At 43.5% G+C, this 17,112-nt stretch overlaps 1 protein-coding gene across 1 annotated transcript in view; it reads left to right on the forward strand.

The window, feature by feature from the left end:
• LOC101362033 (lysosomal alpha-mannosidase-like) overlaps window positions 1-17,112 on the forward strand; it is a 63,965-nt gene that overhangs the window by 41,312 nt on the left and 5,541 nt on the right. Inside the window, exons 25-27 of the mRNA XM_012556082.2 lie at window positions 3,215-3,295; window positions 3,763-3,851; window positions 4,553-4,606. Of these exons, the coding sequence (XP_012411536.1) occupies window positions 3,215-3,295; window positions 3,763-3,851; window positions 4,553-4,606 (224 nt within the window). The remainder of the gene's footprint in view (window positions 1-3,214; window positions 3,296-3,762; window positions 3,852-4,552; window positions 4,607-17,112) is intronic.

Genomic DNA, 17,112 nt, shown 5'->3' on the forward strand with positions numbered 1-17,112 from the left:
TTTCAACAGCCTTTTTTGTAGAAATGGAAAAACAAATCTTTAAATTCATATAGAGCTGCAAGGGACCCAAAATAGCCAAAACAATCTTGAAAAAGAAGAACAAAACAGGAGAACTCACACTTCCTGATTTCAAAAAGTGCTATAAAGCTATGATATCAAAACACTGTGGTACTAGCATAAGGATAGACATACAGACCAATGAATAGAATTGAGGGTGCAGAAATAAATTCATACATCTAGGGCCAACTGATTTTTGACAAGGGCACCAAGTCCATTCAATGTAGAAAAAACAATCTCCTTAACAAAATCAATTCAAAATGGATCAACGACCTAAATATAAGAACCAAAATCATAAAACTCTTAGAAAACATTGGAGTAAGTTTTCACGACCTTGGATTTGTTAATAGATTCTTGGATATGACAACAAAACAAAATATTGATAAATTGAACTTCATCAAAATTAAAGACTTTTGTACATCAAAGGATAGTACCAACAAAGTGAAAAGACAACCAACAGATTGAGAGAAAATTTTTTTGAACCACATATCTGATAAGGGTTGAATATTCAGAATATATAAAGAACTCCTGAAACTCAGCAACAAAAAAACACGTGGAACCAAATCTAAAAGTGGGCAAAGGACTTAAAGGGACATTTCTCCAAAAAAGATACAAATGGCCAATAAACACATAAAAAGATGCTCAACTTCATTAGTCATTAGAGAAATGCAAATCGAAACCACCATGAGATGCCACTTCACATCTACTAGCATGGCTATTAAAAAAGGGAAAATAGCAAGTACTGGAGAACATGGTGGAGAAATGGAAATCCTCGTGCATTGCTGGTGAGAATGGGAAATGGTACAGCCACAGTGGAAAACAGTTTGGCAGTTCCTCAAAAAGTTAAACATAGAATTAACATATCACCCAGCAACTCCACCTCTAGGTATGTATATCCAAAGAATTGAAAACAGGGACTCAGAGAGAGGCTTGTACAGCAGAGTTCATTGCAGCGTTATTTACCATAGCCAAAGGGTAGAAACAATCCAGATGTACGTCAACAGATAAATTTATAAACAAAATGTGGTGTATATATATATATACACAATGGCATATTATTCAGCCATAAAAAATGAATGAAGTTCTGATACATACTAAAACATGAAACTTAAAACTTTATGCTAAGCTAAATAGGCCACATACAAAATGACAAATATTGTATGATTCTACGTATATGAAATATCTAGAATAAGCAAATTCACATAGACAGAAAATAGATTAGAGGTTACCAGGGATGGAGGGGGACAGTGGAGGGAGGAGGGAGAGGGAATGAGGAATTATTGCTTCAAGTTTAATAGAGTTTCTATTTGGGGTGTAAAAAAGTTTGGAAAAGATAGTCGTGATGGTTGTACAACACTGTGACTATAATTAATGCCACTGAACTATACACTTAAAAATGGTTTAAATGGCAAATTTTATTTTACATACATTTTACTACAATGAAAACAATTTTTTTCAAAAGGATAAATGGGCAAGGAAAATTGGCCATGCCATGTCAAATTACCTCTCACTGGCCGGAACCTAGTAACATAGTTGGCCTAGGCTGGGCAATGTAGTGTTTATTCCAAGCATCCATGGGGTATTTTGTAAGAAGAGGGCAGTGTCTGCCACTGTCACAAATTAAGTGGAAATAAGCAGGATGGGAATGTTTGGGGCATCACAATGGATAAGTAGGAGAGAAGAGTGTGGGGCTTTTTTATGGATTGAATTGTATCCCTCAAAAATGTGTGTCAACTTGGCTAGGCCATGATTCCCAGTGTGGCTGTCCACCATTTTGTGATCTGATGTGATTATCCTATGTGTTGTAAATCCTAACCTAAATGGAGCCCTGGTGGCACAGTGGTGAAGAGCTTGGCTGCTAACCAAAAGGTCAGCAATTTGAATCCACCAGCTGCTCCTTGGAAACCCTTTGGGGGCAGTTCTACTCTGTCCTGTAGGGTCGCTAGGAGTTGGAATCAACTCCACAGCAACGGGTTTGGTTTTTGGATGATGTTAATGAGGCAGGACTCAATCTATAGGATTAGGTTGTATCTTGAGTCAGTCTCTTTTGAGATATAAAAGAGAGAATCGAGCAGAGAGGTGGGGGACTTATTAACACCAAGCAAGAAGAACCAGGAGCAGAGTGTGTCCTTTGGACCTGGGGTCCCTGTGCTGAGAAGCTCCTAGACCAGGGGAAGATTGATGACAAGGACCTCCTCCCAGAGCTGACAGAGATAAAGCCCTCCCCTGAAGCTGCTGCCCTGAATTCAGACTTTTAGCCTCCTAGACTGTGAGAGAATAAATTTGTTAAAGCCATCCACTTGCAGTATTTCTGTTACAGCAGCACTAGATAACTAAGATAGGCTCCTACAAAGTTTGTTGGTAGATGACCATGTGCCTTTGTGGAGTTTCAAACCAGGATAGAAGTTTGTGGACATCAACCATGATCAGGTGTGGCCTCATGCCTGCCCCCACCCCCACCCATGTCCCTTTGGTACAGCAGGTTCACCAGAAGTTCTCAGCCTGGTGTTTCCAGGTGGTTCCCCTATACCTAGGATCGAGGCATCTGGGGTTGGAGTGGCTCCTGGGGTCAGTGCCTCTGAAGTGAGTAGGCACAGACTGGGATGACAGGGAGGGCAGGGTGGGACCTGGGCAGGGCTCAGTTACCTGCTACCCAATCTGGTACAGGGACAACTGGGAGAAAGAGATAGTCAATTCACAGGATGCTGCTAAAAATGCAGCAATGGCTGGAGAGGAAATGAGAGTGGCCAGGAACACTGTGGGACAGGAACATCTGTGCCCAGAGAGCCACAGGGGCATATATTAATCATACAATTGTGGGAGGGAGGGAGTGAAAGAGAAGTGAGGAGTGGATGCACAGGGGGAGGGAGGCCAGAGCCCAGACCAGAAGGACTCCACTCCACCCACAAAGGGGTACTATTGACCCACCTAGAACCTGAGTCAGAGTAAGTCAGTAGTGGAAAACTACCAGGTAAATGGCCACATTTACATCATGGTAGTCCTCTCAGCACCCCCAGCCTGCCCCTCCCCACCTCTTTCTGACATGCTCCTCCACAGTGGGAATCACCCCTCATCCTCAGCATTGCCCAGCTGTCCTCGGCAGCAGTAGACACTTGTGGGCCAGGGCTGGCTTGCAGCATTGCCCCTCACCCCCCAGGATGGGAACATGCAGCTCACAGTGCTGACCTACCGCTCCCAGCAGAGCAGCAGCCTGAGCAATCGCTCCCTGGAGCTCATGGTTAGTGGATCGAAGCCCCGTCCAAGCTAGGGTCCTCCCACCAGGCCTTCACCTAGTTCCCAGACCTTACTGGACCTGGAATCCTGTTTCTGTCCCAATTCTCTGGTAGGTGTGGTCCGTGGTTTGTAGTCCCCACTAAACTCAAATCCCTGTTTCTATACGTGATGAGACTGATCTCCACGCTTTTATCCAATCCTTACGCAAGACTCCCCTCCAGTCCCTGACTGTGCCCCACCCACGCCTCCCTGTTAGGTACTTGCCACACCCACCCCATCCATCCCCATCCTCCTCCCCTTACCTAGTCGGATCCTCTTTTCTGCCGGCGTCCGGTACCAGACCCTAACCTTCATCTTCATGTGTTTCCCCCACGCTTTAATTTCTCTTAAAATTCCCACAAGCCCTTACCCAATTTCTGGCCCAGGGACACCCACCAGACCCCGACCCTCTCCTGGCCGCTCTCTCCCCAGGTGCACCGAAGGCTGCTGAGAGACGATGCACGTGGAGTAGGGGAGCAGCTGCAGGAGGCAGACCGGACAGATAGGGGCCGTGGTTGTGGGTGAGAGGGCGCCACCTTGTGCTGCTGGACACAGCCCGGGCCGCTGCCGCCGGACACCGGCTGCTGGAGGAAAAGGAGGTCTTGGCCCCGCAGGTGGTGCCGGCCCCGGGCAACGGCACCCTCTACCATCCCGCCATTGCCTGGCGCACGCAGCTGAGGGGCAGCAGGCTTCGCAGATAGGGACAACCAGAATGAAGCCTGCGGGTTGGGTGCGGGTTTTCCTAGACTCGCACTGGACCCACGTTTCCCACCTCTAGCAGGTCAGGGGGAGGCCATAAGGTGGTCCCCGCCCTCTCGGCTCAGTCCCGCCACCTGTGCGGTCCTGGCCCAGTCGCATCCCACCTTGACTGGGTCATGGCACAACCTAACCTCATACCCCTTCTCCTCCTCCGCATCTTGACCCTGCCCGGTCTCACTTCAGTCGGATCCCTCCCGCCAACTCACCGTGCCCCTCAGCTCAGCCCTGCCTCCTGACCATGGGAAGCCCCGCCCTGTCCCTGCAGGCAGTGTGCACTGCGCCTGGCTGCGGCTGGTTAGAGCCAGAGAACTCTGCTGCTGAACTTGTAGCATAAGTTCTCGGTCTGGAAGGATTCGGGCTGCAACCTGAGCTCCCCCTTGACCTTGGACTTGTGGGTAAGCAGAGCAAAGGTGGGAAGGAGAAGAGTTGGGGCATGGGGAAACCCCGCTTTCCCCCCACTCAGGACGCTCATCCACTGCCCGCAGGACCTGTTCTCCACCTTCACCATCACCCACCTGTAGGAGACCATGCTGGCGGCCACCTAGCCTCTGGAACGCGCCACCAGGCTCCAGTGGACACCGAACGTGGGTGGGGACCAATGGGCAGGCGGAGCTTGAAGGTCGAGAGGCGGTGCCCATGATATACTGGAGGAGCTTCAGTGGCTGAGGACCAAGTTCTGAACCTCAAGGCTCAGTTTGAGGATATGGGGAGGAGTCTAAACCCCGAAGGTAGGCCTGGAGGGATAAAGGCTTTGAAGGTCTGGAATGGTGCTTAGTGCCCAAGGGTTCGGGATTGGAGAGTGGGGAAGGGGAGGTGTCCGAATCCCAGGGAATGATTTGTGAATCTGGAAGTGGTGTCCAAGATCAGAGAGTTGGATTTGAGGAACAGAGACCTGGTCCAGGCCCCAGAAAGGGATGTGACGGACTCAGTGTGGGGGTGTCAGCCAAGGACTTGGTGGGATTTGCGGGTCAAGGCCTCTATGTAGATCTGAAGGAGGCAGCATGATAGAGTCAGATATAGGAAGGCTGGCACCCCAATCTAGAGCAAGTAACATAATTTGTGAGGCCTAGTGGCACAGTAGTTAAGAGCTGTGGCTGCTAACCAAAAGGTTGGCAGTTTGAATCCACCAGGCACTCCTTGGAAACCCTATGGGGCAGTTCTACTCTGTCCTGTAGGGTCGCTACGAGTCAGAATCGACTAGAGGGCAATGGGTTTGTTTTTTTTTTTTTAGCGCAAAATGAAAATGCAGGCCTCTTGTTCAAAACTTAAAAATTTCAAAACTGTAACAGCAGAGCATGAATCCAGGCACTGGGCCCTCCTGAACCCCCCTCACTCCTCTCAACCTAGAACCAGTTGCTGTCTCACTGCAGCCCATGGAAACATGCATCTTCCTGGTCTTGGTTTGCTGAGAGGAGGATGCCACCCTCAGAGCCCTCACACCCTCATCAGGGGAGGGGAAACCCTCTCTCTGTTCTTCCTCAGACCAGAGCCACGAAACCACCACCCACAGTCCCGGTGGAGGAGTGACTGAGAGCAAGAGGCTTTGAGGGGAATGAATTTAGGGCCCAAAAAAGTTGCAGCTTCTTTACTGACCCCTGGCCAGAAGTGTCTGCATGGGAGTCACCTATTCATTGCTCTAATCCTCACATGCAGTCACACAGCCAGATAGTGCCCTACCTCACCCCTCCACTCATTGGCTCACCTCCTCCTTTGAGGCTTGTCCACTCCAGCCTTGGCAAAGCTGCCTTGAGAAGGCAACCCATTCTACTCATCCTAGGCTAACTCTACACTGGTCTATGGGGCCAGGCCCAGATGTCAAAGTGTGGGGGCTCACTCAGTACTTGATACCAAGCCATCTGGGAAGGCTGGTGGAGCAGATGATGTCCAAGGTGAGTCCCAAAAGGAGGCTCCAACAAGGTGAAGGCAGAGATAAGTTCATGTCAGGAGGAAAGGCCAGTGTGATGGACCACAACTACTACAGCCTCCACCAGACTGAGTCCAGCACAACTAGATGGTGCCCAGCTACCACCACCAACTGCTCTGACAGAGATCACAATAGAGGGTCCCTGAGAGAGCTGGAGAAAAATGTAGAACAAAATTCTGATTCACCAAAAAGGAAGACCAGACTTACTGCTCTGACAGAGACTGGAGAAACTCTGAGAGTATGGCCCATGGACACCCTTATAGCTCAGTAATGAAGTCTCTCCTGAGGTCCACCCTTCAGCCAAAGATTAGACAGGCCCATAAAACAAAACAAGACTAAATGGGCACACCAGCCCAGGGGCAAGGACAAGAAAGCAGGAGGGAACAGGAAAACTCATAATGGGGAACCCAGAGTCGAGAAGGGGAGAGTGTTGACATGTCATGGGATTGGCAACCAATGTCACAAAACAATATGTATATTAATTGTTTAATGAGAAACTAGTTTGCTGTGTAAACTTTCATCTAAAGTACAATAAAAAAAAAATTAAAGAAAGGCCACTGTGGGCAAAAGACGACTGCGTAGAGGGTGCCTGGGGAAAATCATCTGGGGTGGAACCCAAATTGAGAGGCTTTAAAAGACAATAAACATTTATTATCTATAACAATTTCTGTGAGTCAACAGTTTGGGAGCAGCATACCTGGGCAGTTCTAGCCTGGAGTCTCTAGTAAGTTGCAGTCAGCATCAGCTGGTGTTGCTGTCATCTATAGGCATTGCTGGGGCTGGAAAATCCACTTCCAAGGTGGCTTACTCACATGCCTGGCAATTTGGCACTGGTTTGCACGTAAACCTCTCCACAGGCTGCCTAAGTGTCCTCACAATATGGCAGCTGGCTTACCCCAGAGTGAGGGATCCTCGAAAAGGTGGGCCAGGCAAAAGCTCTATCCTTTCAGTGACCTAGCCTCAAGTCACATGGCTTCACTTCCTCCACATTCTATTCATTAAAAATGAGCCACTGGAGTATACAATGCCATGCCAAACCATAGTGAAGCCTGAGGCAATGGAAAAATCAGGACCAATAAGCAACAACATCATGATAAATGGAGAAAAGATTGAGGTTGTCAAGGATTACATTTTACTTGGATCCACAATCAACATCCATGGAAGCAGCAGTCAAGATATCAAAAGATGCACTGCATTGGGCAAATTGGCTGCAAAAGACCTCTTTAAAGAGTTGAAAAGCAATGATGTCACTTTGAAGACTAAGGTGCACCTGACCCAAGCTATAGTGTTTTCAGTCACCTCATATGCATGTGAAAGCTGGACAATGAATAAGGAAGATGGAAGAAGAATTGACGCCTTTGAATAGTGATGTTGGCAAAGAATATTGAGTATACCATTGTCATGGTTTGAATTATGTCACCCGAAAAGGTGTATATCAGTTTGGCTGGGCCATGATTCCTGGTACTGTGTGATTTTCCTGTATGTTGTAAATCCTGCCTCTATGATGTTAATGAGGGAGGATGGGTGGCAGTTGTGTTAGTAAGGCAAGACTGGATCTACAAGACTGGATTGTGTTCTGAGGCAGTCTCTTGAGATATAAAAGAAAGAAGTGAGCAGAGAGACAGGGGGACCTCATACCATCACCAAAGCAGTGCGAGGAGCAGAGCGCGACCTTTGGACCGGGGTCCCTGTGCCGAGAAGCTCCTAGTCCAGGGGAACACTGATGAGAAAAGGCCGAAAGAGAGAAAGCCTTCCCCTGGAGTGGACACCCTGATTTTGGACTTTTAGCCTACTTTACTGTAAGGAAATAAACTTCTCTTTGTTAAAACCATCCACTTGTAGTATTTCTGTTATAGCAGCACTAGATAACTAAGACAGCCATGGACTGCCAAAAGAACGAACAAATCTGTCTTGGAAGAAGTACAACCAGAATGCTCATTAGAAGCAAGGATGACGAGACTACATCTCACATACTTTGGACATGTTATTAGGAGAGATCAGTCCCTGGAGAAGGACATCATGCTTGGTAAAGGGTCAGTGAAAAAGAGGAAGACCCTCAACGAGATGGATTGACACAGTGGCTGCAACATGGGCTCAAGCATAGCCAACAATTGTGAGGATGGCACAGGACTGGGCAGTGATTCATTCTGTTGTACATAAGGTCACTATGAGTCGGAACCGACTTGATGGCACCTAACAGCAACAATTCTGTCCTTATTTAAAATTTGATATTTTATTTGTCATGGGTTTTTTGTATTAATTTTGATTTTTTTTAACTATTGCATTAAAATGTTATTTATCTTAAAAAAAGTGGGTCACTGGAAACAAATTAAAAACAGTATCATTAACAATTGCTCCAAATAAAATGAAATATAGGTATAAATCTAATAAAACATGTTCAAGATCTATATCCTGTATATTATAAAATGCTAATGAAATAAATCGAAGAAGACCTGAGTAAATGGAGAGGCATACCATGTTCATGAATTGGAAGATTCAGCATAGTATAGATGTTACTTCTCACCAAGTTGATATATAAGATTAATGCAATTCCTATCAAAAGTCCAGCAAGGTTTTGTGTAGACATAGACAAACTTATTCTAAAATTTATATGGAATGGCACAGGACCTAGAATAGCTAAAACATTTTTAAAAAATAAAAATAAAGTGGGAGGAATTATTCTACCCAATGTTAACACTTACTACATAGCTACAGAAATCAAGATACAGTGGTATTGTGGAGGGATAGATGCATAAAACAATGGAATAGGATAGAGAACCCAGAACTAGACCCATACAAACATGTTCAATAGATTTTTTTTTTTTTTAAATGAAAAAGTAGTTCAATGGAGAAAGGATAGCCTTTTCAACAAATGATTCTGGAGCAATTGGACATCTATAGAAAAAAAAAGAATGTCAAACTAAACTTCACACCATATATGAAAAATTAACTCAAATGGATTATGGAAAAGTGGAAATGTAAAACATAAATTATAAAACTTTTAGGGAAAAAGAAAACAGAAGAAACTCTTTGGGCTCTGGGCTGGATGAAGAGATCTTAGACTTAACACCAAAAGCATGATCCATACAAGGAAAAATGGATAAATTGGACCTCACCAAAATTCAAAACTTTTGCTCTTCAAAGGAACCTGGTAAAAGGATGAAAAGACAAGCTAAAGACTGTGAGAAAATATTTGCAAACCACATATCTGGCAAAGGACTTGTGTCTAGAATATATAAAGAACTCTCAAAACTCAACAGTAAAAAAGCAAAGAATCCAATTAGAAAATGGGCAAAACACATGAACAGACATTTCATTGAAGAGGATATACAGTTGGCAAGTAAGCACACAAAAAGATGTTCAACATCACTAGCCATTGTTGTTAGGTGCCGTTGAGTTGGTTCTGACTCATAGTGACCCTATAGGACAGAGTAGAATTGCTCCATAGGGTTCCCAAGGAGTGGCTGGTGGATTTGAACTGCCAACCTTTTGGTTAGCAGCTGAGCTCTTAACCACTACATCACCAGGGCTCCACATTAGCCACTAAGGAAATGCAAGTTAAAACCACAATGAGATATTACTACACACCTATTGAAATGATTAAAATAATAAATTATGATAACACTAAATGCTGTTGAGGATGTAGAGAAACTGGATCACTCATACTTTGATGGTGGAAATATAAAATGATACAGCCCCTCTGGGAAAGGGTATGGCAGTTAATTACAAAATGAAACGTACTTACCATATAACAAAGCAATTACAGTCTTGGGCATTTAGCTCAGAGGAATGAAAACTTATGTTCACATAAGTTCATAGTAGCTGAGGAATCTAGGTAGCAGTAGCGTCATAACCTGTCTAACTTCAGGGGGGATAATGTGAATCAAGATCAGCCCAAGGCTGATCCCTATGAGGTGGAGGTAAGACATACCTCCACTCTCCAACCTTTTTACCACTTCTGACACCAGCCATCCCACAGCACTCTGTGCTTCTTTTCTGCGTTTGATAATCCATTACAGTAGCCACACAGATCTCACAAACCATATTTACAGTTAAATGGTTTATTAAAGAAGTAATAGGGTACAACTTGGGGTCAAGATCAACAGGCTACAACTCAGGATCAGGATCAGGAAGCATGTAGGCAAAGTCTCCCTTCTTTAGTGCAAAACAGCTCTCTCAGCTCCTCTCGGCCTTGCCAGCCTCTTCTTAGACCCCTCAGGCAGACTACTCTTGGCCCTGCTGTCTGTCACCACCAGCTTTGCCACAGGGCCCCTTCTGGGCCTATCACTGTCTTCATTGTTACAGCACTTGACCCGTGTTATAGCTTTTAGGAGGCTCCTTGCCAACTCTCTCTCTCTCTGTCTCTGTTTCTTCTCTCTTCCTTCTGCTTCTCTGGGCCACAAACTGACCAATCCCCTCTTGGTAGGCCACAGACGCTTCATTTGCACAGTAGGCTATAGTCACCTCATTTGCATTGCCCATTGACCAGTCCCTGCAAGGTGCATACCAATCACAGAGCAGGCTGCAGCCCAGGACCAGACAAAAAGTATCAAACCACAGGTTGTTTACAACTTACCTAGGAAATGCAATCAACCTGGACAAAAGTATCAAACTTTCTGGGATAGAAAACTAGGGCAAAGGTAACTCCTCAGGGGTTAGGAGGAAGATCTCTCAAGCTGTTTTTCCAAAGAACCAAGGCAAAAGGTCACTTACAGGAACTCATTTCACCACAATAGCTTTGTTTGTAATAGCCAAAACCTACAAAGAATGTAAATTTTCTTCAATAGGTGAATGGTTAATCAAACTGTGGTACAGCCATACCATGAAATACTAATCAGCAATAAAAAGGAACTACCTATTGATACACATAACTTGGATGGATCCCAAAGGAATTATGTTGAGTGAAAAAAAGCCAGTCTCAAAAGATTATATACTATATAATTCCATTTATACAATGTTCTTTTACTTTAAAGGCTTTATTGAGATATAATTCACAAACCGTACAGTTTACCCATTTAAAATGTATAATTCAGTGGTTTTTAGCCCATTCACAGAGGTATGCATCCATCACCACTATAACTTTCAGAACATTTTTATGACCCCACACCTCTTAGCCGTCACCTCTAATTCTCCCTAGCCCCCCAGCCCTAGGCAATCACTAACATACTTTGTCTCTATAGGTTTGCCTAGACTAGACATTCCATATAAATGAAATCATGCAATATGTGGTCCTTTGTGACTGGCTTATTTCACTTAGTATGTCTTCAAGGTTCATCCATGTTGTAGCATGTATCAGTACTTCATTTCTTTTTATTGCTGAATAGTATTTCATTGTATGGATATACTATATAACATTCTTTGTTGTTGTTGTTGTTGAGAATATACTCAGCAAAACATACACAGTTTCTACATGTCCAATTCAGTGACATTGATTACATTCTTTGGGTTGTGCAACCCTTCTCACTCTCCTTTTCTGAGTTGTTCCTCCCCCATTAACATAAACTCACTGCCCGCTAAGGTTCCTATCTAATCTTTCGAGTTGCTGTTGCCGATTTGATCCCATATAGATAGATCTTAAAAGAACGCAATTCTCAAGGCAAACATTCTTTACAAGTTAAGCTAAGCGATTGTTTTGTTTTAAGAAGAATTCAGGGGATCTTTTTGGTTTAAGATTTAAAGATTATCTCAAGGCAATAGTTTCACAGGTTCATCCAGCCTCCATGGATCCAGAAATTCTGGATTCCTTGAGAATTTGAAATTCTGTTCTACATTTTCCCCCTTTTGATCAGGATTCTTCTATAGAATCTTTGATCAAAATGTTCAACAGTGGTAACCGGGCACCATCCAGTCCTTGTCTCATGGCAAAGGAGGCAGTTGTTCATGGAGGCAATTAGACCCACATTCCATTTCCTCCTCCTATTCCTGATTCTCCTTCTTCTTCTGTTGCTCCAGGTGAATAGAGACCAACTGTTGTGGCTCGGATGTATATAACATTCTTGAAATTTAAAAAATAAATATAGATAGATAGATGTAGAGAACAAATTAGTAGTTGCCAGGTGTTGAGGGTCGTGGGGAGGGAGGTGGCTGTGGCTATAAAATGTTAGCATGAGGGATCCCTGTTCTGTATCTTGACTGTGGTGGGGGTCATACAAATCTTCACGTGTGATAAAATTGCATAAAACTAAATCTACACACACACACACACACACAAGTGACCGCATGTAAATCTGGTGAAATCTGAATAAGGTCAGTGGATTGTCTCAGTGCCAGTTTCCTGGTACTCTAGTTATGCAAGTTGGTGTTACCATTGCGAGAAACTAGGGGAAGGGCATATGGGATGTGAATCTATAATTATATCAAAATAGTTTTTAAAAAGTGAGTCATTGAAGTTTGGCCCACATTCAGTGGGAGGGGAGTTAGGCTCCACTATTCGAAGGAAGGAATAGCAAACAATTTAAACCCAATTGTTTTAGAGATTTGTCGTGGAGGGGGCAGAGTGTCAGGGTTAAGTCCCAGCTTTGGAGTGGGAAAGAATTGAGTTCACACCCAATCTGGTGACCTTGGACAAGTCCCTTGAGTTCCCTGGACGTCAGCAGCCCCTGCTATAAAATGGAGATGATAAGGCTGGTATGAAGCTGCTTTTAAACCGCATGGCTGCCGTTCCTGCCCCAAAGAATACTGTGGAACATTGCTGCAGTTTGGACAGTGGGCACATGGGGGCAGCAGTGGATAGGTCAGAGGGTCTGGAAAAAGACCCTCGCTGTTGGCCCCTCCCTGCTGAGCATTCCCAGAGCTTCCCTGGCCCAGGCCCCTGCCTTTTCTGGGTGGAAGGAATCACCTACACTGCCACCAGGTGGCCTATGCCCCACAGTCCAAAAACCCGTGGAAATTGTGCAAACCTAAGTCAGATCAGTCACTCCTCTGGTCAGAACCCTCAGGCTCCCACCTCACTGGAAGTAAAAGCCAAAGTCCTAGCCCAGGGCCTCCAAGGCCCTGTAAGATGCAAAATCCCCTACCACCACCCCGCCGCCTCCTCCCCCGCTTCCCCCACATGCCCCCTCCTCACCTCTCTGCCCTCTTCTCCTCCCACTTGCCCCTCACTCTGCTCCACGCACACTGGCCTTTCGGTTTCTCAAATCAAACTCATGAGTGTTTGGGTTTTTGGCAGTTTTTGTGCCTAGAAAATTCATCTTTGTGGTTACTTGGTGAATGTACAGTCAATGTAAATTATGGTTTTAGAAACAGTTTCTTTTAAGCCTTTAGTTCAAGTTACAGATATTATGTTACATATTATTGTTGTTAGCTACCATGGAGTCAACTCAGACTCATGGGACCTTATGTACAACAGAAAGAAATGCTGCCTGGTCCTGCATCATCTTCACAGTCACCAGCATGTTTGAGTCCTTCCTAGAGGATATTGTGCCAGTCCCTCTCACCAAGTGTCCTCCTCGCCCTCATCGGTCCTCTTTTTCACCCAACATGATATCCTCCTCTGGCAATTGATCCCTCCTGATGACGTGTCCAAAGCAAGCAAGTCCGTCAGTGTTTTGTTGTGATCCATAAGGTTTTTACTGGCTAATTTCGTAAGTACATCACTAAGCCTTTCTTCCTAGTCTATCTTAGCCTGGACGCTTCATTGAAACCTATCCACCATGAGTGACCCTGCTGATATTTGAAATACTGGTGGCATAGCTTCCAGCATCATAGTAACACACAAGCCACCACAGTATGACAAACTGACAGATGGGTGGTGGATGTTACTTATAGACCTGATAAAGTTGGCAATCACTTTCAAGAAGAACATGTGATTGATATTTATGGCCATTTACAAATTTTGTGGATTAAAATCACTTAAACATTTTATATGGCATTTATAAATGTGATATTTTTTATTCTTTAAACTTTTTAAATGCCTCCACTAAGCAAAACCTTCTGAAGCACTTGGCAATTATTATAAATCTAAAAATTAAACATATAAATCGAGGAAATTTATATTTTCTTAAACATTCTAATACTGCTTTGAATTTAGCCAAATTATTATATAGTTTTTAACTTAAAATTATCACTCTGAAGTCAATTAATCATCTCTGGAGAGATATACAAAAATTTGGTGACACATGTTGCCTCCAAAGGGGGAGGTAGTCAGAGGACAAGAATGGGAGGGAGATTTGTCACTGTAAACCATTTGGGACCTTTTGAATTGAAATTACCTGGTAGGGGGGTCATTTAAGTGTATCCCTATTCTTCTTTCTTTGGTAAAAAGGAAGCGTATATCTGAAGCAATTATGACCAAATGTTAACATTTGCTTCTTTACGTGTCTAGGGGTATTTCTTGCTTGCTGAAAGTGGACTTGAGGCACTTACTGATGAAGATCAAAGACCACAGCCTTCAGTATGGATTACATCTCAACATAAAACAAAAATCCTCACAACTGGACCAATAAGCAGCAGCATGATGAACGGAAAATAAGATTGAAGTTGTCAAGGATTTCATTTTACCTGGATCCAAAATCAATGCCCACGGAAGCAGCAGTCAAGAAATCAAGTGACATATTACATTGGGTGCAAGGAGGATCGGCTTCCAGGGCTGCTCCAAAACCTCCAGGAGAAATCTCCTGGTGGCACCAGATGTTGGGGCCAGTCTGTTGTCTGATCCACCTCCAGAACTGAGTGGATGACTCCTGGCTGGCTCGCCAGAAATGTTGCCAGGTGGAAACCCCAGGTTCTGCCTGGTGCAACTCGTCTCAGACAATAAACAAGAGACTGAGGTGGGAGAGTAGAAAGATGCCTTTATTTCATTGTACAAGCAATGGAGATAGTCGGGGCTGCTGCCGCCAAGTGAAGGTGAGGGGAAAGGTTACTTTTAAGGGATTCACAAGTAGGAAGTTCATACAAGTTACATCAGCAACATTCTTAATCATACTACGCAGGTGCAGTGGGGTTTACATATAACTTCATGCATCACCAGGATTTTAATGTAAAGTTACAGGATGTGCCAAGCAAAGGAACCAGGATTCTAATGTAAAGCTATGGGGCATATCAAGCAGGCTGCTTAAGGCAGTGAAATTTTCCACAGCCTGGAGTCCTCTGTCTTATTCCCTCCTTTTCTTTTTGAACATTGGTCATTCAGGACCAGTGTCCATTATGAACTATAGCCCAGCTTGGAATTTTTTGGCATCTTCTTGGGGAGGGGGCAAATATTAGACATAGGCTTGAACAGTTGGCCTTTCATTGTGACCACTGATCTACTGTCAAGGTATTATGGGTAGGCAGACCTCACAGTGGTGTATTGAACTCTGCCTAAGTTTTTGTTTTTTATTTGTTAATTGCACCTATTTATTAATTGTGCCCCCTCTTCTTTTGGCCAGTAAATTGGATGGAGAGGTACAGGGATTACGGGTAATCCTTGCCCTACATACAAAGGGGAGTGTGAAAAATCCGGCAATTGTTAGCCCATGCAGTATGGTTACAACTGACTATTCACTAAATGCTTAAAGAGAAAGATAAGAGTGGCTTTTATGCTCTGTTTATGTGAATGTTTCCCTAAAAGATGTTTTCCAAGATTGTCCTAGCTATTGTCTTTATACCTCAGGGCTCAGTTGATGTGTCCTTGCGAGTCCAGCTCAGCTGGGTCACATTCTTTATGCTCAAAGACAGGGAATAATGGCTGTAATATTATCTCCTAAATCATTCTCTCCTTTTGATCGGAGTTTGGAGATTGATGGCTACCTGGACTTAGTCGAGTTCCTAGATGGTGGCCATGGCAGGCTCTTTAAACTCACGGTGCTGGTTTTCCACTGGATACCATCTGGTTCTTCACCAGGATCTTAAGTAAGAGCAACCTTCCCATCAATCTCATTGCCAAAGTGAGCAGAGTCAATGTATTTTAGCCCAAGGCCTTCTTAAGTATGTAAGACAATAGAAATAAGTTTTATTATGCCTAATACTATCAGGATGCAGACTAAGATTATTATTCCTTGCAATAGTGATCTAGCTCATATATTTACTCCTGATAGTAACTAACCAAATAAATCTGGTATTTGTAAGGGTGTTACAGTGTGAAACCAAGTAGCTTGCTGTCTAATTCTATGTATACCCCGTTTTACTTCTCCTGTGTTATTTATATAAATATAACAAAAGGTATTTGCTATAGCACAGACTACACTTTCTTGGGCTAATAAAAAAATGAAGTCTATTCTATTTTGTAAAATCATAGTTCAAACTTCAGATACTTTTCTGGTTATGATATTTACAACTTTGCTAAGTTTACCAACAGGAACTTCTAATTTGAGAGTTACAATATTTAAACACATTAGTTAGATAATTTAGGAGAAGGGAAAATTGTTTCTTATATCCGGAAAGTAGGACCTTAAAACATCAGTAATATTTTCACATAAAACCCATAGTAATCCTTTTGTTTACTCAGTCTTGTGTAATTTCTTTCTGTTCCATGTGATTCTGGCTCAGCCTCAGTCTGTGAACCCATCAGCTCCTATGTATGAGTTCTGGAAATTTTGATTCAGTATAGTCACAGTCCTTTTCATACATCCAATATAGTCCATCTTTTTGTTAAGTTATCTTGGTCAAACGTTTTCAGCAAATCAGCAAAGTAAAAATTTATCTGCAGACGACAAAACTTGATTACAGCCATGATGAATTTATAAAAATAATACTATTAAAAGTGAAAGGCCTCCCAAAAATAAAACCATTCCTGAGGCCAACTCTTCAAACAAAGATTAGACTGGACTATGGGACATAAAATGATACTTGTGAAGAATGTGCTTCTTAGCCCAAGTAGATACATGAGACTAAATGGGCAGCTCCTGTCCAGAGGCGAGATGAGAAGCAGAGAGGTCAGGAGCTGGTTGAATGGACACAGGAAATCCAGAGTGGAAAGGAAGAGTGTGCTGTCCCAGTATTGGGAAAGCAACAATGTATGTATAAATTTTTGTATGAGAGACTAACTTGAATTGTAAACTTTCACTCAAAGCACAATAAATTAAAAAAAGAAACTAAAAAAAAAAGAAGTGAAAGACCTGATAGAAATTAAGTACAAGGGTAAAATAAAGCCAAATAAATTCAGTTTAAAAAAAAAAAAA

The sequence above is a fragment of the Trichechus manatus genome, unplaced genomic scaffold, assembly GCF_000243295.1.
Source record: "Trichechus manatus latirostris isolate Lorelei unplaced genomic scaffold, TriManLat1.0 scaffold00057, whole genome shotgun sequence".
Lineage (NCBI taxonomy): Eukaryota > Metazoa > Chordata > Mammalia > Sirenia > Trichechidae > Trichechus > Trichechus manatus.